The 21,816-nt window shown below is 57.5% G+C and overlaps 3 protein-coding genes across 4 annotated transcripts; 1 reads left to right on the top strand and 2 right to left on the bottom strand.

Annotated features, from left to right (window-relative positions):
- Window positions 1-516: 516 nt before the first annotated feature.
- P2RY4 (pyrimidinergic receptor P2Y4) lies at window positions 517-6,677 on the top strand. Its single transcript, XM_051785565.1, has 2 exons — window positions 517-666; window positions 4,377-6,677. Exon 2 carries the CDS (start codon window positions 4,393-4,395, stop codon window positions 5,512-5,514), a length of 1,122 nt encoding a protein of 373 aa, XP_051641525.1. The 5' UTR covers window positions 517-666; window positions 4,377-4,392; the 3' UTR covers window positions 5,515-6,677.
- Window positions 6,678-6,829: 152 nt separating this feature from the next.
- Window positions 6,830-11,436, bottom strand: LOC127470259 (diacylglycerol O-acyltransferase 2-like). Its single transcript, XM_051785552.1, has 8 exons — window positions 11,104-11,436; window positions 9,414-9,542; window positions 9,237-9,344; window positions 8,922-8,992; window positions 8,623-8,827; window positions 7,949-8,123; window positions 7,645-7,847; window positions 6,830-7,502 (listed from the first exon to the last, which is right to left on the bottom strand). Exons 1-8 carry the CDS (start codon window positions 11,141-11,143, stop codon window positions 7,348-7,350), a joined length of 1,086 nt encoding a protein of 361 aa, XP_051641512.1. The 5' UTR covers window positions 11,144-11,436; the 3' UTR covers window positions 6,830-7,347.
- A 1,095-nt stretch (window positions 11,437-12,531) lies between these two features.
- Window positions 12,532-17,510, bottom strand: IGBP1 (immunoglobulin binding protein 1). Of its 2 annotated transcripts, none has more exons than XM_051789659.1 (6): window positions 17,299-17,510; window positions 16,515-16,820; window positions 15,078-15,273; window positions 14,103-14,188; window positions 13,352-13,464; window positions 12,532-13,016 (listed from the first exon to the last, which is right to left on the bottom strand). In XM_051789659.1, exons 1-6 carry the CDS (start codon window positions 17,484-17,486, stop codon window positions 12,871-12,873), a joined length of 1,035 nt encoding a protein of 344 aa, XP_051645619.1. In that variant the 5' UTR covers window positions 17,487-17,510; the 3' UTR covers window positions 12,532-12,870. The 2 variants fall into 2 exon arrangements, with proteins under 2 accessions (XP_051645619.1, XP_051645609.1); XM_051789649.1 differs by having other exon boundaries at window positions 12,532-13,019; window positions 17,299-17,509.
- Window positions 17,511-21,816: the final 4,306 nt, after the last annotated feature.

Genomic DNA, 21,816 nt, shown 5'->3' with positions numbered 1-21,816 from the left:
GGCACTGGCCACCTTTTGTCCCCAGGATGGCCTCGCAGGGCTGGGGGGCAGCGGGGCAGCGCTCCGGGGTGCGGGCACTGCTGGGACAGCGCGGGGCAGGGGGGCTGCCGGGGTGGGCGAGGGGCCACGGTCCCCATGGGCGGGGGGACGCAATCCACGGGTGAGGGGCTGTGGCCCTTGTGGCTGAGGGACTCATGGTCCTCATGAGTGAGGGGCTGTGGTCCCCATGGGTGGGCGTACACGGTCCCCATGGATGAGGGGCTGTGGCCTTTGTGGTTGAGGGACCATGGTCCCCATGAGTGAGGGGCTGTGGCCCCATGGGCAGGGGGCCGTGGTCCCCATGGGAGAGGCCCACACATCCCATGCCCAGGGGGCTGCTGCAGAAGCTGCAGGTGGCCCAAAGCCTGTGAGGACGATGGAGGGATGGGAGTGCAGTGGGGCAGAGCCCTGGTGCAGCTCCAGCTCCTGCTCCTGCCTCCGCCTCTGCCCGCCTCCAGCCCTGCCTTTCCTGGGCACTTTGCTCCCGGCCGTGGGAGAGCGGGAGCGGGCACAGCACAGCAGGGCACGGCAAAGGGCAGCCTGCAGCCCCTCGGCATGGCCTCCTGCCCCGTGGGGAACGGGCGCTCCCCGGGGGGACCCCACTCGTGAGAGCTGCCCGGGTCGCAGGTGAGCGGGGCAGCCCCTGTTTGGGGACAGCAGCAGCTGGGGGGGCCCTGCCATGGCCACGCAATCCCAGCTGGGCTCTGGGGCTGAGGGGCAGGGGTGGGATCCCCAGGGCTGGATGGGTGTGGGGTGGGAGTCAACCAGTTCTCCCCATCCCCAAATCCCTCCGTACACCCTCCTCCCTAACGCACCACCACTCTCTATCACCGAGGGCCTTCATCCTTCCCAGCATGGCCACATCCTCTCCTTCATCCTCCTCTCCATCCCCCAAATCGCTGTCTCCTTGCAGGGGAAGCTGTCCTAGGGCTGTTGTGGCTCAGCCTGACACCATGGGGTTCTGGGGGACGGGGACAGCCCACCCAAGGGGGGAAGAAACCCCTCACCCCCACCCTGCTGAGCAGGGGTCACCTCGGGATGTGATGGGCAGCGAGGGAAGGGCCCGACCTCGCTGGTGTCCCCAGGGAGGTGTCCCCAGTGCCCAGCAGTGCCGACAGAGCGTGCTTTGGCTGCTCTTCCAGGCAAAGGGAAGGATTGGAATTAGGTCATGTCCCCTTGTGCCGGGGCTTTGGCTGCACAAACCACGTGGCGATTAGGGACAAGGGTCCTTCTGCAGGATGTTTTGCACAATTTCCCCTTGTTTTGCAATTTCCAAGAGCTTAGGCGAGAAGAAAAGCCCTGTTTTTCCATGCTCCAGCAGCTGGTCCCAGGCTCACCCAGCCCTTGGTGGCTGCTCTGAAATCTGTTCTTGCCTGCCCTCTCCGAGCTCCTGCTCCAGATCCCCAGCACCAGATCCCCATCCTGTCCCAATGACTTTGGCTCCAGGGCTGACCCTGCCTCTGGTGCTGCTCCACTCATTCATTTCATTGGTGCTTTTCAATGTCCCCACAAACCCCCAGGGCTGGAAGCCTCATCCAGCTGCTGGGGGCACCCTGGCCTGGGGACAGCTGTGGATCCCACCAGGTCCTTTGACACAGGAACAGGAGCTCTGCCCTGTCTCCCAGCTCCATGGCCGAGCCTGGCTGCAGCTCCTGTTCCTCTGGCAAAGGGCCAAGGGCAGCATGTGCCCTCCAGCAAGTGGTCTTGTGGCCAGCCCCTGCCCCTTTCCACTGCTTCCTGGGGTATATGGGGGGCCAGTCCACAGACACCATCCCAGAGGATGTGCTTGCTATGGGCAAGGGGCTCAGGGGGTTCCCCAGGATTGCAGCCCTCATACACCCACAAAATGGGCAGGGCAGGAGGGGGCATCACCTCCCCAGCTCTGTGGCCTTTCCCTGCGGCATCTTCCATCTTTCCAGCTCTGTGTCCTTCCATCTCCCCAGCTCCACCTCCCCTTCCTGCAGCACCTTCCCTCTCCTCAGCTCCACGTCCTTTCCCTGCAGTGCCTTCCCTCTCCTCAGCTCCACGTCCTTTCCCTGCAGTGCCTTCCCTCTCCTCAGCTCCACGTCCTTTCCCTGCAGTGCCTTCCATCTCCTGCTCCAACAGGCAGCCCCATCTCTTGGCTCACACCTCGATCCCTCCTCAAAAGCTCACGCTGGAAAGGCCTTGTCCAGGGAGAGCCTTTCTGGGAGTGTCAGTGAGGAGTAGGATCAGGGCTGGTGGTGACGTGTCCTCGGGCTGGACTGATGTGAATCAGTAATTTAAAGCACTGATTTTGGTTGTGACTAAGATGAGGACGCACAAAACCTCTTCAGATATAACTTGCCAAATGCCATCTTCTGCTGCATTTCTATTTTTTGGTGGTTATCCTTGAAGGAATGTTCTTGGGAATGGTTAAATCCTGCTGCTGACAGTCCTCAGGCTGTATCAGCTGCCAGAATCCGGGTCCCTGTGCTCTCTCCTCCGAGCAGCCCAGCACCACACAGCTGCTCAGGATTTTTCCTTGTGCATATCCCACACCAGGTTATTAACTGTTATTTACTGTCTTCTTCATATCTTGGTTGTTTGGTGACCTGTGTCACGGACACTGACTTCAGGCACTGAACCCTGCAGCACCTCCCCTCTGGTCGAGCTCGAGGCTTTGTGCTCACTTGCACTCAGAGGTTGGAAAAGGAAAACAAATCTCCTGGTCCCTCATGTCCTCAGCAGTGTCACAGCATGGGGACACGCTGGGCTGGGACCAGCACAGCACCCCGTGGGACCCCACTGGCACTGCACTCAGGTGCTCAGCATTTCCTACCTGCTGTTCCCACTCCTGGTTCTGGGAAAAAAACCAAGATCTTCCCACTGTTAATGTTTGATCAGGACCTGCCTGTTGCTCTCTGAACTCATCCCTGTAATAAAGGCAGGATCTTCCCGCAGCGCCGGGGGATGGGAACCATGGGGAGTTTGAACTGGGCCCAGCCAGAGGCTCAACCCGCAACTCAAACAGAGCCCGTGGAGCGCGGCCAGAGGGGCCACGGCCACCCCCTGCCTGTCTGCCTGCTGAGTCATTTACGGGCATCTCTGCAAACCTGTGCTCTCTCCAGGCGAGGCGTGGCAGGGACAGGAAGGAGCATGGCCTGGCCCATCCCACGGATACACCCTACGGGACATTCCTGCACATCCTCATGGCAAAGGCCAAGAGGAGGGGGATGATGAGGGAGCCAAGGGATGAAGGAGCCTGAGAGGACACGTCCTTCCACCTTGAACTACCAACACCAACACCTGGTTAATGTCCATTGTTGCCCTGAGTCCTCCCCTGTCCTGGTACATGGCCCCTCCTGGGTGAGCTCTGGCCAACAGAGACTGGAGATGCACCAGCATTCCCTCCATCAGATGCAGTTTTGGCTACGCCCTTGTCCCCACCAGCAGCACAGCAGATGCTCCTGCTCCCAGGTTACTCATCCAAGCATCCATCCTTGTTGGAGGAATCACTTCACCAGGGATGGTGGTGGGTGCAGAGGGGTCAGAGTGCCAGCAGCCTTCCTTGGTCCTTTGCTGGACACCACGGAGAAGAGGGTTCTGAACTTCAGACATCCAACAGGCAAACCTGACCCTTTGACAGCTTGTGCTCGCAGTGAATTCCCAGGAGGATGCAGATCCAGCCTTTGATCCTAACACGGTGCAGGAGGAAATGTCCTGCCTTGTTAACTTGCACTGCCTTGAGCTGGGACTTGGCCCCAGTGCGGCTCCTCTCCACAGGGCTTAGCTCATCCCTCTCCTATGGAGAATACCCAGCAGCAGAGGCCCCTCACCATCGGGGACACTGTCTCCCAAAGGCTCCTTTACCACTCTCCCCCCCAGGATTCCTCTGGGCCACAACATTCCCCCAGACAAAGCTTTCTTCTCCTCCCGCCTTTCTTCTGTCAAGGAGCCCTCTGGGAGCAGCAGCATTGTCAGGATGGTGCCAATTAGGCTGAGGCAGCTTCCAAGAGGCTGCGCTGGCCCGGCCAGGGGCTGCTGTTGCTCATCAAGGTCTCATTGTTCGCCGCGCCGTGGGGCTGCTGCCCGGCGGGGCCGGCCCGGCTCTCTGTCCCCGGCACGCTCCCGTCCCTGCGCCGCTCGGAGGGCTCATTGATGGGTGTCGTTGCGGGGACTGCAGAGGGAGGGCTTGCCCAGGCCCCCCCGGCCCCACGAGGCCCGAGTGCGTGAGCTGAGAAAAACCAGAGAACCGTCAAAGTGGCCGAAGCTCCTGGAGGGAGGCAAAATCTGGCATCTTTGGCTCCTTTCCACGCTTTGTGCCTGACAATGGTCAGGATCGATGACTAATGTGCTTTTATTAACTACTCCCCCAGATCTGGCTTGGAGAACATGGCCACTTCAGGGAGGACATTCCCAGTTGCCCTGTGGACACCGACACCGACTCCCTGGCCAGGAGGGAACACCACTGAGGTGGCCGAGGAGAAGTGTGTCTTCGACGAGGAGTTCAAGTTCATCCTGCTGCCCATCTCCTACAGCATCGTCTTCGTGGTGGGGCTGCCCCTCAACTCCTGGGCCCTCTGGATATTCATCTCCAGGATGAGGCCCTGGAATGCCACCACCACCTACATGGTGAACCTGGCTGTGTCTGACATGCTCTACGTCCTCTCCCTCCCCACCCTGGTCTATTATTACGCCGACCGCAACAACTGGCCCTTCGGGCAATGGCTCTGCAAGATCGTGCGGTTCCTGTTCTATGCCAACCTCTATAGCACCATCCTCTTCCTCACCTGCATCAGCGTCCACCGCTACATGGGCATCTGCCACCCCATCCGCTCCCTCAAGTGGGTGAAGACCAAGCACGCCCGCATCATCTGCGTGGGCGCCTGGCTCGTCGTCACCATCTGCCTCATCCCCAACCTCATCTTTGTCACCACCAGCTCCACGGGCAACACCACCCTGTGCCACGACACCACCAAGCCCGAGGAGTTCGACCATTACGTGCACTACAGCTCCTCTGTCATGGCCCTGCTCTTTGGGCTCCCCTTCCTGGTCATCGTCCTGTGCTACTGCCTCATGGCCAAGCAGCTCGGCAAGTCCAGCCTCTCCAGCCCCAGCCCGCGGATGCCCTCCTACAAGAAACGCTCCATCAAGATGATCATCATCGTGCTCGCCGTCTTTGCCATCTGCTTCGTGCCCTTCCACATCACCCGCACCCTCTACTACACCTCCCGCTACTTCCAAGCCGACTGCCGGACCCTCAACATCATCAACTTCACCTACAAGATCACGCGGCCCCTGGCCAGCATCAACAGCTGCCTCGACCCCATCCTGTACTTCCTGGCCGGGGACAAGTACCGGGGGCTGCGCCGGGGGGCCGCCCACCGACTCCGGCCTGTGCCCACCTGCGACCTGGCCCTGGTGTCGCCCTACACGGACACCCTCACGGACAGCGGCCACGTGGCCAGTGTCACCCGAGGGACAGGGACAGCACGGAGCGGGGGCGGGTGCTGAGGGGCCCGAGGGGGTTCCATGACCTCATCTCTGGGCTCCATGTGGGCACCCCCAGGTCCCCAGACCTGCCCTGCCCCTGCCCAGCCCCTGCAGGGGCAGAGGCCACAGGGCTGAGGGCTGGAGGCCACGGGGCCAGTCCCAGGCCTGCCCTGGGATGCTCTGGGAGGAGAGTGCTGGTGCTCACTAGGGCAGGAGAGCACGTGTGGGAATGGGAAGGACACCGAGGAGGCTGTTTGGGGGAAGCAGGCTGGTGTCCCATCCCAGGGCACTCCTGGGGACACAAGGGGGTGACAGGTCACTAAAGAGAAGGGACACTGGTCCCTTCCTGGGTAGGACAGCCCTTCCAGATGGCTCTGTGGTGATGTGTGGGCAACAGACTGAACAAGAGGACAGAGCCCACACTGGGGTCCCCCTGCCTGTTTGTCAGAGATATCTCTGTCACACCACTGGCCTTGGCAGAGGAGGAGAGATGTGACACGGGGCACCCACAGCACTTGCTACCCGTCACCCCCCAGTAAAGCCCCTTCCCCTTTCCCTTTGCTCCTGCCTGTTTCTCCCTGTAGCAGAAGGAAGAGGAACAAGACACCCACCCTCACCCCAGAGAAAAGCCACCCTCCACCTTGACACCAGTGCCGGGGCAGGTCCGGAGCGGTGAGCTGGTGACACCCCTGGTGACGGGAACGTGCCTTTATGGGTGTTTGTTCCTCAAATGTTTACCCAGCCCTTTTGTTTGACCAAGTGCCTGCAGAGTGGAGCAGACCAAGATTGGTATCAGTGCTGTTGACTCTCCCATGCCAGCCTGGCAGGGATGGGACAGGGACAGGGCTGTCCCCATGGCCCCCCACAACTCCTGTCAGCACATGCCTTGGGAAGGGACACACCAAAAGCGTCATCAAGGTGTCACCTCTGCCATGGCACTGGTCACACAGGCCACACCCCACCAGGAGCTGCCCAGGGGAAGGAAAGGGCCCCAAGGATGGCACATCCCAGCCCTGTGTCCCCACCCCACCAGTAGTGGTGCCCAGAGAGCCCCTCACTCACCACTGAGCCGAGAGCAGAGCGAGCAGGAGATCCCCCTCCTGAGCCCAGCTAACCCAGTAAGAGCAGCTGCTGCCCCTCTCCTCCCGTTATATCCAACGTGGCTCAGGTGCACCCTGGAGCAACTTGGTTGCACCTGAGCAGTGCAAGGGGCCCTGCCAAGTACAGCCCCAGCTGGAGATGGACCTCCCTGGGAGGGGACACAGTGAGTGGCAGGTCCACAGGTCTGTCCCAGTCCTGCCCATCCCGACCCCCAGAACACACACAGACAGGGGAGGGGAGTTGGAAACCTGTATTGGGGACAGAGGCACCTGAAAAGGCTCATCTGAGACCACGTGGTCCTGGCTGAGGCCAATTCCACAGGTCCCCAAGTCCAGGAGTGTTCCCCCTCGACCCCAGGGTGGGATGTCCCCCAAGGCTGGTCCCACGTGCCATCAGGATGCCACCCCAAAGACCCTATTTGATTTCTCCTCTCATGCCACCCCCTCCCTCAGCTCGTGGTGACCTGGTTATCTGGGGGGACTGTGCCCATCACTGGCCCTCAGCCTCACCCCAGCCCCTGCCAGGAGACAGCTGTGTCACCTGCAGCCCCTCCAAAACCCTTCCAAGTGGGACCCTTTCCCAATCTCCCCCTGGCTTCCTCCTCTCCTCCCATCTCCCACTCAGGTTTTTGGGCCAGAGGAGCGGAGGGCTGGGGTGGGGACTGTGCCCCGTGTGTCCCCCGTGCCGGGCCGGCTGAAATCCCCCCCCAGGAGCCCTGGTGAGCCGGGATGGGGCTGCCGGCGCCGGGGGCACTCAGAGGATGTGCAGCTCGTCCGTCTCCGACAGCCCGTACTTGGTCTTGTTGTCATTGAAGAGCTTGAGCAGGGCCTGGATGTACATCTCATGGTACGTGTCCACCAACTCCCGGCTCGGGTTCTGCACCTTGGGCACTGCCACCGGCTCCCCCACTGCCGGCAGGGGACAGGACGGGGTCAGACCCGTGGCCTGGGGACGCGCTCGGCTCACGGGGACACGGCCCGAGCGGTGCCTTCCAGCGGGGTGTCCCTGCTCTGCCCCACCCTCGGGGGTCCCCCCAGCCCAGCTACTCACCCACGGTGGTGATGGGTCTGGCGTAGGGCAGGAAGCCCCGGGAGCGGCTGGAGGTGAGGCCGCGGCCGTAGAAGACGCAGGGAGCGAAGCCAATCATCTTCTGGAAGCGCTGCTGGATGCTCCTCATCCAGCTGCCCTCCTCAAAGACCACCTGGCGGAACAGGTCGTTCTCCCCAAAGGAGAAGGAGGGGACGAGGAAGGCCCTGTGGAGGGGACACGGTGGGCAGTGACGGGGTGCCAGGACACCCAGTCCCCCACGGGGGTGGCCGTGCCCGTGACCCCCCTGTGCCCACCCGTGACCCACCCGTGCTGCAGGGCCATGCGCACAAAGCCCTTGCGGTGGCGGAGGATGAGTGTGGTGATGCCGGGCCGGCAGGACAGTGACTCGGCCGCGCCGCCGATGACGATGGCCACCGCGTTGCCGGTGCCGTTCTGGGACAGCAGGTACCCGATGGCACGGCGGGTCACCGGGAACAGCCCTGCGGCAGGAACCGGCACCCGAGCTGTGGGACTGCCCGCCTGGACAGCGCCCAGGGACGGGGACACCGCCGGGGACACCACGAGGGATCACACCGGGTGGGACCAGGGCAGGGACAGCACAAGGGCACCCCCTGCTGCGGGCAGGGTGCAGGCAGGGTGCAGGTAAGGTGTGGGCAGGGTGCAGGCAGGGTGCAGGTGGGGTGTAGGTAAGGTATAGAAAGGGTGGAGGTGGGGTGTATGTTAGGTGTAGGCAGGGTGTGGGCAGAGCACAGGCAAGATGCAGGCAGGGTGTACACAGGGTGCAGTGTAGGCAGGGTGCAGGCAGGGTGTATGTTGGGTGCAGGCAGGGTGCAGGCGAGGTGAAGGTGGAGCTCAGGCAGAGCTCCATCCCTGCCCTGCCTGCTCCTGGGAGCACCATCACTCCTGTGTTTCCCTCAGAGGGAGCAGGGACCCCCTGCCCGCGGGCACTGCCGGCAGGGCTGGGCAGGGGCTGCTCACCCCCACTCATCAGGTACTCCCGGAAAAGGGGCAGGCGGAAGTTGCCAGCCAGGGTGGTGAGGAAGGAGTGGATTCCCGGGAACATCTCCTCGAAGCCCGTGGAGCCCGTGATGAAGTTGCAGAAGGCGCCGACGCAGAGGATGCCGTGGGGGTGGGAGCCGATGATGTAGTTGTGGCTGGGGGACAGATCGTGTGTCTTCACCAGCTGTGGGGACAAAAGGGGTCACAGGGACATGGCACCTCCTTTTGGGTGGTGCCACCACCAGCACCTGCAGGAATATCCTGTCCTGGCACTGTACCTTGACTGGGAAATAATCCCGAAAGTGGTTCCACACAGTCCATCGCCGCAGGCATGGCAGCCTCCTGCCACCTGCAATCCAGGGAGGGACCACAGGAGATGACACCCACCCCCGTGGGCAGCGGGATCCATGGGAAACACTCCCCATGGACCCACTGCATCCCTGTTCCCACCACGGTGCTGATGGTGTGGGAGCAGAGGGAAGGAGCAGGTGGGACATGATCTCCCCATTTGCTGTGAGGGACCTGGAGGAAGGGGGGACCCCACCCCCCATCCTGCTGCAAAGTCAGAGGAAGGGGGATGTTCCCAACCCCACCTCTCTCCGGTGTGTCCCAGTCAAAGATGATCCAGGCCAGGTAGAGCACCGGGATGAGCCAGAAGCTGGTGAACAGCAGGTAGATGAGCACCACGAGGCTGACGGTTCCTGTGGGGGCCAGGCACGGGGTGAGCGGGTGTGTGCCCACCCCCAGGGCCCCCGCAGCCCCCTACTCACCCAGCAGCAGGAAGCTGAGCACCCACTGCAGGACGGCGAGGAGCTGGAGCGCAGAGCGAACGTCCCGCTGGGAGGGCCAGGGCACGGCCAGCAGCGTGCGCAGGGCAGCCTGGACACTGGCACGGCTCCCTGTGGAGGGGGGACACATGGCCCCAGCTCAAAACAGCACGGCTTGAACACAGCCTGGGCCACTGGGCTGGCAGGGGGCACCCACGGGTGCCAGGGCTGGGTTATGGGGCGAGGCAGGAGGTGGGATGGGAAGGACGAGCAGTTGGGTGAGGAGGGATGGCATGTGGTGGGGTGGAATGGGGGATGCCATCCCCAGAGAGCTCTGGACCATGTCAGGACGTGGCCCTGGGCAACCAGGGTGCTCTGGGCACAGAGCAGGGGGAAGATTCCAGGGTGAGCCCCCCAACCCCAAACATTCCACGCACCAGCAGAGCAGAGCGCAGTGGCATATCCTGCTCTGTGCCGACTTCCCAAGGGCTGGGACCTTTCCCATGCCCTCCTTGGAGCGCTCAGGCTCACAGAGGATTTGGGGATTTCTCAGCTGGCACAACAGGGAGGCACCACCCCCTAGCAGGTGCCAAGGACAGCGGCTGGGGCTGAGCTGGGGTGGACAAGGGTGGCCATTCCCCAGCTGTCCCTACAGCCCAGGACATGCTGGAGCTGCTGCTGCTCCGTTCCCCCATGGCCCCTTCCCTCTGGACGACCTTGGTGAACCATTAACCATCCTGGGCTGGGTGCCAGGATCCAAACTCCACACACGGCCCCATCCCTCCTCCCGAAATGGGCCCGAGGAGCCGGCTCTGCCAGCACCACTCCTGGACAAAGGTCCACCATGGCCGAGACCACCTGGCACAGCCACCACAGAGAGATACCCCTGACTGTCACCAGAGCCGGGTTTTCTTGGGAAAACAACTCAAAATCTGCATGTTGGCCAGAGGGATGCTCGGGGTGAGACGGGAGCAGCCCTGTCCCTGCGGCTCCCCAGACCAGGAACCCCCAGGTTAGAGGAGAACCACCAAACCTTGGTTCAGGAAGCTGGTGGAGGTTCAACTCTACCTGGCTCAACCCAAACCAGGAATGGGACAACTGAAATAAATGAAACACTGGACCATCTCCAGCATTGAGGAAGTGCTGTCCATTTCTCTCAAGCAGCATGACAGGCTCTGAGAGATCCCTTCCACCCATCCCACATCCCCAAAAGCCCACACAGCCCTGCCATTCTCAGCTTTCAAAGCCCTTTTTTTCCCCAGGGAAGACTCAGAGCTCTTCCAGCAAACTTGTGCCCACCAAACAGTCGTTTTCAGTTCCTTTTCCTAGCTCCCATCCCAAGAACTCCACGAACATCTGGACCACAGACACAGAGAACCCCCGTGGTTCTGCTGCCGACCCCGGCCACAGCAACAGGAGCCTCTGCAAATCCCAACATTTGGAATTTGCAGTGCTCTGGAGATTCTTGTGGGAGTAACATTCCCAAATGCATTGTCAGAAATTCCATTCCTGTTGAGCAACTCTATATTTTCCTCTGGAGTTATCCCCAAATCTTTCCCAACACCTCTCTTTCCCCTCTGCACTCCAAAGCAAGTAGACAGCAGTAACAATGAGCTCCTGGCATTGCTGGAGCATCAGACCCCATCCCAGCCCCCTTTGGTTATATCTCACCACTAAGATGGTTATATCTCACCACTAAGATTTTGGGAGCAGGCTGCAATGATGGTTTTCATGGCGGCGGGAGCTCTGCAGCAGGCTCGGCAGGTTGAAAGGTGAGTTTGGCAATCTCAGAGGCTGTGTGTCCAGAGGCTTTGACCACCTGACCCAAGGTCCACCGGCCGCTGCCCAGGGGAGGGACCTGCTCCAGCCCTGGATTTGGAGCACAGACAGGCGCTGGGGGTCCTTGGGAAGCTGAGGGGGCACACTGAGGGTGAGGAGCTGCTCCGTGCCGGGCAGTCGGGGTTCCTTGGAAAGGCCCCGGTGCTGGTGGGGGCTCCGTGGGGGCTGCATCCCCCTGGGGATGGTACCGTCCACAGTTTGGGTATGTCACAAACACTGTCATGCTCAAACAGTGTGATCTCCCCAGAGCCACCCAAAAACGTCATCCCCAAGCTCCGCACGACGGGAATGCAGCCACCAGAAACAGCAGCCAGCACCATTCCCTCCTCTTCCATCCCCGCCTGGAGCACTGCCTGGAGAGGATTTGGGGGGAAAATGAGAAAATAAGGAAATAAGAGCAGCACAAAATCAGTACTGGGGTGGAACTTCAGGCCAACAGCCAAAGGAACAGTGAAAATCCACAGAGACTGTCACTAAAGCTGCTCCTCGGGATCCTGCTTTCCAGAGGTGCTCACTAGAACTGCTGGCTAAGATCAAGTGTAGGAAATGGAAAATCCATGTACAGGATTGCCTGTGGTGTTAAGAGTAAGGAACACGTTTCCTGGGAGATTTGGAACCCACAAACCCCACAACCTGCTCCTGTGAGTTGTAGGGACTCCATACCTGGGAAGGTGTGACCACATTCACTGCAGGCCGTGGCTTCCTGGGTGTGGATCAGTTCCAAGGAGCAGGGATTGCTGCATGGAAAACATTTCAGCTCTCCTGCAGCCCAACTGGCCCCCCAGCTGTGTCCAAATCAGGCTGATAGGAAGGAAAACCCCAAATTGTGTGAGAATCCCACTGTCCCAGGGTAAGGAAACACTGTGCAGGTAACAGTGCCCACTCCAGGTGACACACCCAGTGCCAGCCAAGCTGACTTTGCTTTTTCATCCCAATATTTTTAACAGATTTAGAAAAAGTGCCAGCCCACAGAGCTTCCAGCTGTGATTCCTCACCCCTTTACCCAGTAACACACCCCGTGTGCCAGGTCAGTGCCAGATACAGCAAGCCAGGATTGGTGCCAGCAGCCATTTAAACCATCTCCAGAGGGATCCAGAAAAGGTTTTCCCCCCATCAGGGTTGTTCTGTTAGATTTCAAAGCACACTGACTACTTTGCCTTGGAATATGGCACCATTTGTCCCAGTTTTCATCCCTGTGGGCTCCACAAGAGGAGACCAGGGTTGGCCCTCACTGGCTCTGGAAGAGCCCGGGATGAAGAGCAAGGGAATTTCACAGCAGGAATTAGGCAGCACAAAGAGAGTTTATTTTGCTTAAAATAGAGAAAAAAAAATAAATACAGCCACCCACAATACAAAGAGCAGTTTCCAAATCCATGGACTCCCCCTCCAAGGGCTGCCTCCGCCTGGGAGCGCAGAGGGAGCCTGACCCTCACAGAGCTCTGGGCACCTCCCAGCACGACCAGTGCACCCAGTCTGACATGGAATGCAAACCAAAGCAAGGGGTCACGTGTCCTCCTCTGATCCGGCTCCCGGAGGATTCCTGGATGCTCCACATATGTACACTGTATTCCCTCCTCTCTCTCTCTCTCCCTGTCCAAGTTCTCCCAGGATCCAGGCCTGCTCAGCCCATGTTCTGTCGGTTGCCGTAGCCTCGGGGGTGTGTGTCTTTCCAGTCGTCCCAGTTCCGAGCTTTTTGAAGAGCTTCCTCATCATCCTCCTCCTCTTTTTTCTCCTGCTGCTGCTTCTGCAGCTCTTCATCACTTACACCTGCTGGAGGTGAGGGACAGGGAGGAGATCCCAGGTCAGGCTCTCCAAGGAGAAGCCCAGCCCAGAGCTGGTCTAGGCAGACAGCAGGGATTAGAATCATGGAATGGTTTGGGTTGGAAGGGATCTTAAAGTTCATCCAGTCTCATTCCCCACTAGACCAGGTTGCTCCAAGCTCCATCCAAAAGGCCAAGCACAGTCTGACAATCCAGTTGTTTTCCTAATAAAGCTTGGACTCTTCCTCAGTCAGGGGGTGTTCCACACCCTGCACACATCCCTGTCCACTCAGCCCCCCAGGAGCCTTCCCAAATCCCCTATTCCCACGTTTGCCTCCATACCTGGTGCCCTCTGAGGGACACTCTGCCCGGACACAATTCCCTGCCTCCGGCGCTGCTCGTACCAGTCGTCCACAGTCATGGTGGGCAGGCCGGGATAACCAGCTCCAAACACTCTGCAGGACACACACAGCCAGGAAAAGAGAGTTAGATCCCTCACAATGAGAGAAACACAGACAACAGGCACAGCACTATTCCACAATCCAATCTGCACTAAGGATTTAAGGCATGTTATCAAGGAGGGCTTGAGGGAGGCTTTGGGGAGATCTAATTGTGGCCTTCCAGTGCCTGAAGGGGCTCCAAGAGAGATGGAGAGGGACTCTGGACAAGGCATGGAGGGACAGGAGAAGGGTGAACAGCTTCCCACTGCCAGAGAACTTCTCCCCTGTGAGGGTGGGGAGGCCCTGGCACAAGTTGCCCGGAGAAGCTGCACCATCCCTGGAAGTGTCCAAGTCCAGGCTGAATGGGGCTTAGAGCAACTTGGGATAATGGAAAGTGTCCCCAGGATGCCCCTGAGAACTGAACTAGACATGGAAGGCTCAGAGAAAATCATACCACAAGCATGATAGGAAATCTCATTTCTACTCCATTTTGTGCTTTAGCTGCTGAAATTCCTTGCGAGGATCTCAGGGTGCCACAAATAGAGGTGCAGACACAGAGGTTACAACTGGATTTCTGCACTTGGAACAGTACTTCAGGCCTGATGTGAGAGCACTGCCTCAAAGTGTGGTTAAATAACCCCAACCCCACGTACCTGGCCTGGGCAGTGTCACGGGTCAGGATGAAAGGTCTCACTGGGGCTCTGACGGGCCGGGAGGGGCCGTGGGGAGCTGCTGGAGCCTGGACATGCAAACAACAGTCAGAAGGCCATTGGGGAGATGAGAATCCCACCCTCTGCTTCCCACCCCAGGGTTATTAAAAGTCTTGTGGAAGAGAAACACGTCAGCTCTCAGAGCAGTGCCCCAAGATGGACAATCCAGGCCTGAATACGGTTTAAATCAGAATTCTATCTGTGCCCCTCTACAAATCACTCCCTGTGCCTCTGTAACACCTGCTTGGATCAAAGCAGAGCTGACAGGGCTAAACCAGCTCAGAGCAGGAATTGCTTATTGCTCCAGGGACCCAACGTGCAGCGTCCTGAGCTCGTCATTCCCAACGGGACACTACGGAGGAGCCAAGTCCTGCAGTGCCAGAAATGATCTGCTCCTGCCAACAGGCTGGGCAGGGCTGTGCCAGCTCATTGGGGGCTGTTATTTCCAGCAGACATTCCAGGTGACATAAAGCCTGGAATCAACGCTCTGCACAGGGACTGGAGGCCTGTGGAAGCTTCTGTCATTCCAACAGGCTGATATTCCCATCTGTAACACCCGGACACATTGCAGACCAGGAGTGGGGGTGTGAAAGACATCACAAGGGTCTTATTTTAATGTATAAATTTAAATGCTCTTCAGAGTTAGGGGCCTACAGAACCCAGCAAAAGCCTTTGCACAGTTGAGCTCTGACATTCCTAGCTCCAGCATATCACAGTCCAAGACTGTCTGGAATGTGTGGCAGGAGAGGGCAGGAATCAACCCAAAAAGCAGAATTAAACCAAATCCCATCAGCTTGTGCTGGGACTGAGCTCAATTTCAACTGAGAATTCACAGAATAAAACCCCACCTCTGCCACTGAGCCCTCAGGGATTCATTCCCCCCACCCGTGTCCATCCCAGCAGGGATGATCCCTGTACCTGTCTGGCCACATCCCTGTTCTTCAGGATCACCATCTCCTGGTCGATGCTCTCCAGCTCCTCCAGGCTGGTGCTGATCCATTTCTGGATCTGCAGGATGTAAAACTCCCGGATCTGATCCTCATCTGCTGTCCCACTCTCCACGAAGCTCCTCATGGAGGCCAACTTGTTCTCCAGCTCCTTCTTCTGCTTGTACCTGTCCCAAAGGGAACAAAGTGGGATTGTGAAATCATTTTTCTCTGTCTCAGCCCAGTCACAGTGCCCTCACTGCGTTTTGTAAGAGGTTCAACGCCATTTCATGTATTTAAGAGAGAAAACCTTATAAAAAATACAATTTTTGTGGTGGTCATGGTGGTTCCTGTTGGAATTCCAGCCCCTCCTGTCTGTTAAAAGCAGCTGTAAAATCACATCAAATTTAGAGGTGCCTCAATTATTTTATTCTTTCCCTAAACAATTAATAATTCTTGAAAACTGAAGCCTTCCAGGTAAAATTAGGCAAGCCTGGAAACATTAATCTCCTGGAGAAAGCAGGACTTGAACTCATCAGCTCCTTCCCTGAGAAAATCCAGTGGAATGGTTATTTTGAATTGCTTTCATGTGAGACAAATATATCAAGAAGATGCTTAAAAAGCAGAATAAATCACTTTTCCAACTTCTGTCTCAGGTGGTTTTGTGTGTGCAGGGGTTTTTTAAATATAATTTTGGCTTTCTGGATTTCTTGACCTGTTTCAGAATTAGTTATTCAAGGGAAGAACTGCCTATATAACAAACTTCCAGGCTAAATTGTTTTACCTTTTCATGAATTAGTTATTAAAGGGAGAACTACCCATATAATACACTTCCAAACTAAATCCTCATGTTCCACTTCCCTCTGTTATTGAGTCACCTGAAGAATGAACAGTAAGAGCCAAGGATTAGAAACCTTTGGGAGGTGAGAGGACAAGGAGTACAAAAGAGTCATTCTAAAAAACAAAGTCCTCCCAGTTAGAATATAAATCATATTTTTGTATCTGTGCAATTTAAGCAGGTCCAGCCCAGTCTGGATCTTTCAGTGCTGCCCATGGGCAAAATCTCACCCAAAGCAAGACAAAGGCACCTCTTTTTCAAGCCCCAAAAAACCCACTGGTAGGAAAATTCCAAGGTGGGTGGCTTTGTGCTGTAAGAACTGATTATAGGATTAATTATAAGATTAATTATTACAGAGCTAATTAAAAGGTTTTGAGCAGTTTTTCATCAAAAGCCCAGAAAGACACAAATGTTCCCCTCCCCAGCCTGTGCACAACGCAGACCATTTAAAAATGTGCCACATCTCTTAAAATGAACATTTTGTGATCCAGTTATTCCAACACCCATGGAAGCAGCCCCTTCTTTGCCCAGTCCTGCCCTGCCTGAAGCTCCCCCTTCTCCCAAGGCCCTTTCCCAGTGCCCTGAGCCCACCTCTCGATCTTGGCATTCCTGCTCATGGCCATGGCCACCAGGTTGGGCTGGGCACCCGGGGGGTTCCCCGAGTCCGGGGGGCTCCCGGTTCCCTCATCCCCGGGAGTGGTGGGAGGCAGCTGGAACGTTCCCAGCCCGTAGTTCCTGCAGAGCTTGAGGAAGTGCAGGAAGTGATCCCGGGCGCTCTCCAGGTGCTGCTGCCGCCTGCTCAGGTCCACCTGCTTCAGCGTCAGGGCTCCCTGGAGCGCGGGCAGCAGCAGGAACTTCAGGTCGGCCGAGGCGACTTCATCCAGCTCCTCGTTCTCACTGCAACGGGAGAGACTGGGGAGTCCAGGGAAGGGAGCTGGGGGGGCTCAGCCTGGAGAAAAGGAGGCTCAGGGGGGACCTTCTGGCTCTGCAGCTCCCTGACAGGAGGGGGGAGCCGGGGGGGGTCGGGCTCTGCTCCCAGGGAACAAGGGACAGGAGGAGAGGGAACGGCCTCAAGCTGTGCCAGGGGAGGCTCAGGTGGGACAGGAGGGGGAATTTTTTCCTGGAAAGGGTGGTCGGGCCTTAGAAGGGGCTGCCCAGGGAGGTTTGGAGTCCCCACCCCTGGAGGTGTCCAAGGAAGGACTGGTCGTGGTACTCAGTGCTCTGGGCTGGGGGACAAGGTGGAGATCGAACATAGGGTGAACTCGGTGGTCTTTGAGGGCCTTTCCAACCTCAGTGATTCTGGGATTCTCTCCCGTTCCCGCTCCCGTCCCGCCCGTGCCCGGCCCCGGGACCCCCCGGCCCGTCCTGCGCTCACCTGAACAGCTCCAGCTCCGCCACCATGGTGGCCGCACGCCGCAGCACATCCAAGCCTTGCCGCACCTTGTCCTGCACGGCCGGGGCGCCCGAGGAGGGCTCGGCTCCCGCCTCCACCTCGTCCAAGAGCCGCCGTCCCGCCGCCAGCAGCTCCGCCAGCCGCGGGCTGCCCGCGCCCGCCTCCGCCATCACGGGCCCGGGACCGCCCCGCAACGCCACTTCCGGCGCGTCGGCACCCCCGGCCCTGCCCCGCCGCCATCTTGAGAAGGGCAACGGCAACGCGGCAGCGCCACGTTGGGGAGGTCGGACGGACGGCACCGGGCCCGGTGGGCTCCGCGATCATCCCCGGGCTGTGGAACCCCACGAGACCCCCGCGGTGGGCGCAGGGCGGTGGGTAGGCGCGCCTCGGTGCGGCTCTGGGCTCTCACAGGCCCCCAGTGAGCCCACGCTTTTCCCTGCCAGGTCCTGCCTGGCACCGACCACGCCAGGTCCTGGCAGGGAGCCCCTAGGGCAGTCGGCTGGGAAACTGGGAAAAATTGGGACAATTGGATAAATTGCTACAAAACATCCACCTTCCCGCTGTATAAAAGGGATACACAGTATGAATCCTCGATATGAGCTGCTGCTAATAAATATCGATCTGGTTTCAAGCACAGCACCTTCCATTTCATCTCTATTCTCTCTACAGCACAAGGGGGACACAGCACTTTTCTCACTTCTTTTTTATTTATCTCCTAAAATCTCCGAAATTCAACCAGGAACGAGCCAGGTCAGAGTTAAATCTGGGCTTTTAGGAGCTGGCATTGCTCCCTCAGAAATACAGGTGATAACAGCGGTGATTGACCTGGTTGCGAGCAGCCACTACTGCTGAGTATTTCTAACTCAGCCTCTAACAATTACTCAGTTTATGATTTATTCCATTTGTTTTCTTCACACCTATGTCGGATTGTGCCATAAAATGTTACTCACAGAAGCTGGGAGGGTTGTGGGTTTGGGTTCTGGCTGGCTGTGTCACCTCCTGTCACCTCCCTGGGACCACCCGGCTGGGAGGGATGTCCAGGGCTGGGTCACTGAGGGGTTCCTACATGGGCAGAAGGTGAGGAACAAGTTGGGAAAATTCATTACTATAATCTTTAGAGGCGGGATGGAGCCAGGAATCCACAGCCATTTGTTCTTCAACGGCACAAGATGCTCCAGCTACAACCAGTTCACTCCCACCAGAGCAAAGCCTCTCTCCAGGCAGCACCTTCCCCTTCCCATGTGTTAGTTAAAAGCTACAGGAAACCTGTCACACCATCGCCCCTGCAACTGCCAGGAGCCAAAGTTTCAGCAGCACTTTAAGGACCAGAGCAAAAGACATTTCCAGTGCAAATTCCAGGATTCCACGATCCTAAGGGATGGATGGCTGCTTCCCCTCCAAACCCCACACAGCCATTGCCACATCCCAAAGCTCCCCAGGCTGCAGCTGGTTCCCCCTCAGGTCTCATGGCTCTTACTCACCTCTGCTGATCTGTCCCTGACCCTCAGCTGAAGATCCCCAAGAGGACAATCCCTGTTGTTATTTGTCATCCTCAGAGCATCATGATATTGCTGAGTACCCCAGGAATAAAGGAGAAGAGAGATGGAAGGGTTTTTCCTTCAATACAGGCATTTACTCATGTGTGTATCTCGTGGTGTGACAGTGTAGGGCCCAACCATCCCAAAGGTCAGAGCAACATCCCCCAAATATTTCCAGCAGCACAGGTTGGACAGGGCTTGGAGCAACCTGGTCTAGTGGAAGGTGTCCCTGCCCATGGCAGGGGGTGGAACTGGATGATCCTTAAGGTCCCTCCCAACCCAAACCATTTCAGGATTCCATGATTCTGTAAGATGTTGACCAACAGCTGAGCCCTGTCCCAGGCCTTCTCCTCCTTCTGGCTCAGCTCTCTTGGGAAGAGCACAAGGAAAGGCAGGTGGAGGTCCTGATCCACATTCCAGTCCAAGCTGCAATCCAGGCCTGTAGGGAAGAAACATCCCAACATGTCCTTGAACACAGAGTCATTCTTACTCCAAAATACTTAATTACCAACAGCTTGTTTTCCTTGCTCAGATAACCCTCCTGGAATGAGTTATGCAGCATCCCTCAGTGAATAAGGAAATAAAAGGAAAAATAAATAAGTCCATGAAAATAAGGGACTTTTCTCCAGACTTTGTTGTCTGCACAAGTATGACCAGCAGCAAATGATCACGTTCACACCAGTGTTACTCCCTTAAAACCCAAATTAAAGTCCAGCGTAATGGAGAGGAGCCTTTTCAGAGAAAACCCTTTGCCTGGATCTCACCACATTCCATGGAGCAGGATGGTTTTCTTCCCTGCACAAGCCATTCTCCGAGCCATCCCTCCCATGTCAGCTCACAGCATCAGAGTGTGAAAGGCTCCTGCCATGGCTGGGGAGAATTTGGCTCTGGGGAGTCTCATTTCCAGAGAGATGGGTAAACAAAAAGCCACAAGACGTTGGGAAAAAAAGGCTAATGACAGGAATGTCGAGGAGGTAGATCTGTCACATTAGCAGGGAGGGCTGGGGGGGCAGAGGGCAGTGCCAGCAGCCTGTCACAGCTTGGAGAGGACAAGGAACCGCCTGAGGAAGTGTCTGGAGGGCTGGAAAGCCACAACTGTCACAGACACAGATGGTCTCGGTTTTGGGGACACTGCCCGGGATTATCTGGGTCCCTGCCAGAGCTGGAGGTGTTTGGGGTGGAAGAAAAAAGACACAGAAGGCTCAAGAAAAGCTTTCTTGCACCGATTTCTCTGGCAGAGCGTTGCACTGACTGGTGCTGGAAGCCACTGGAGAGTGATAACAGGGTCCAAGTTTTCCCATTTTTTACCTCAGGGACTGCTTGTGCTGGCCCGGGCTGGGGGAAGGAGCTCTGTTCCTCTGGCACCTTCCCCCTGGCTTTTCCATCCAAACAGGGTTAGAGGGAGAAAACACAACCAGCCAAGGGATCCCCCCACCCCCCGGGGCCAAGCACAGCATCTATTCCCACTGCACCCATCCTCTGGCTCCTGGTCCCCGGGGGTCGTTCCAGCTCAGCAGGTCTCACATCCCTGCTAATTCCAGGTGTGGGCCCGGATTCCGACACCCTCGGTCAGAGCATTGTCACCGAGCTGTCACCTCCTTCCTGCCCGACCCTTTACACCCTCCAACTAATTAGTGCGCCTTCCCCTTTCCCGCAGGACACAAACGGAGCCGGGATCCCGGGGGCTGAGTGACCCCTCCAGTCCCTCCCCAGCTCTTCCCTGTCGGGCTTGGAGTCAAGGAGGGAGAGGAGGAGTGGATTCTGCATATTCAGCACTTGACTCTGCTTTTCTTTCCAGGCAGAAATTCCGATGGGAGCTCTCTGGAAGGGGATCGTGACAGCTCCCCCGGGCATTCCTTGCTATTGTGGCTCCTCTCCTCCACCCCAGGCTGTGTGTGTTTGTAGTTACCAAATGCAAATCACATTTCCCACCCTCCTGGCTGGAGCCCTCACTCCACACGATCCTTCCCCCTGTTTTTTCCTCTCACCAGCTCGTTTTGCAACGCTCCGTGGAGTTCGCAGCCCCTCCCGTTGTCACCTCCTCTGATCTGGGGTGCGCTGGGAGGTGGATGGAGGGAGCATTTAAGTAATCCTCCTAATTAAGTACCTGCATCCCTCCGGACACAGAAACTGCAGCTGTTTCGCAGCCTGGCAGCTGAAACTCCCCATTCCGAGGAATGCAGAGGACTGACCCTAATTGCATTTTAAAAGAAAAACCCGAGATAACTTTTGGCCTTGGGCAGCTGCGCTGGAAGTCTGGCAGCTGCAGCTTTCCTGGCGCTCGGAGAGGGAGAGGGCAGCAGGCAGAGCCAGTAATGGCTCATTAACAACTGATAACGATGGTTAACTCACTCCTTTAACTGCGAGAACACAGGCACAGCCTCCGGCTCCCAGGGTCATCCCAAGCCACCTCTGACTCTCCTTCACTGCTCACGCAGAAACCTGGAGCACATTAAGGGGAGGGGATGGTTTACAAGAAAAGCTCATGAATTGATTCCGTGACCCAGCAGAGACTGTTAAAAATGATTGAATGAATATGGAAATGAGTAATCGTCCAGCTGGACGCGGGCTGAACGCTGCCAACTCCATTCATTGGGAACGACAAATAAAGCAGGAGCACACCAGGTCCTGGTGTGAGCTGCAGGAAATCACCCGATGATTCCCAGCCCATTTACCTGTGGGGTCTCTGCAGCACCTGTGTATTTGGACTCATCCTTTCTCTCCAAGGGCTGCACGAACAGGAATCTCTTATCCCATCCAAGCGCTTGGCCAGATTCCTCACTGAGGAAATGGGGGCCACCAGAGCCCCAACCCCTCACTGTTCACACACACACTTGGCTAGTCCAGCTCACATTCCCAAGGATCAGAAAACAATCCTGGACTGCCCCGGTTTCCAACCACCAGCCCTGAATCCCAGGAAGGCGGATTCTTTGCTGGCTGGTGATAAAACCTTCCATGTGTG

Source organism: Manacus candei, unplaced genomic scaffold (genome assembly GCF_025592945.1).
Source record: "Manacus candei isolate 608988 ecotype Guabito, Panama unplaced genomic scaffold, ASM2559294v1 h1tg000003l, whole genome shotgun sequence".
NCBI lineage: Eukaryota > Metazoa > Chordata > Aves > Passeriformes > Pipridae > Manacus > Manacus candei.
Note: the sequence above shows the minus strand (reverse complement) of the source record. Positions and strands in the feature narration are given on the sequence as shown.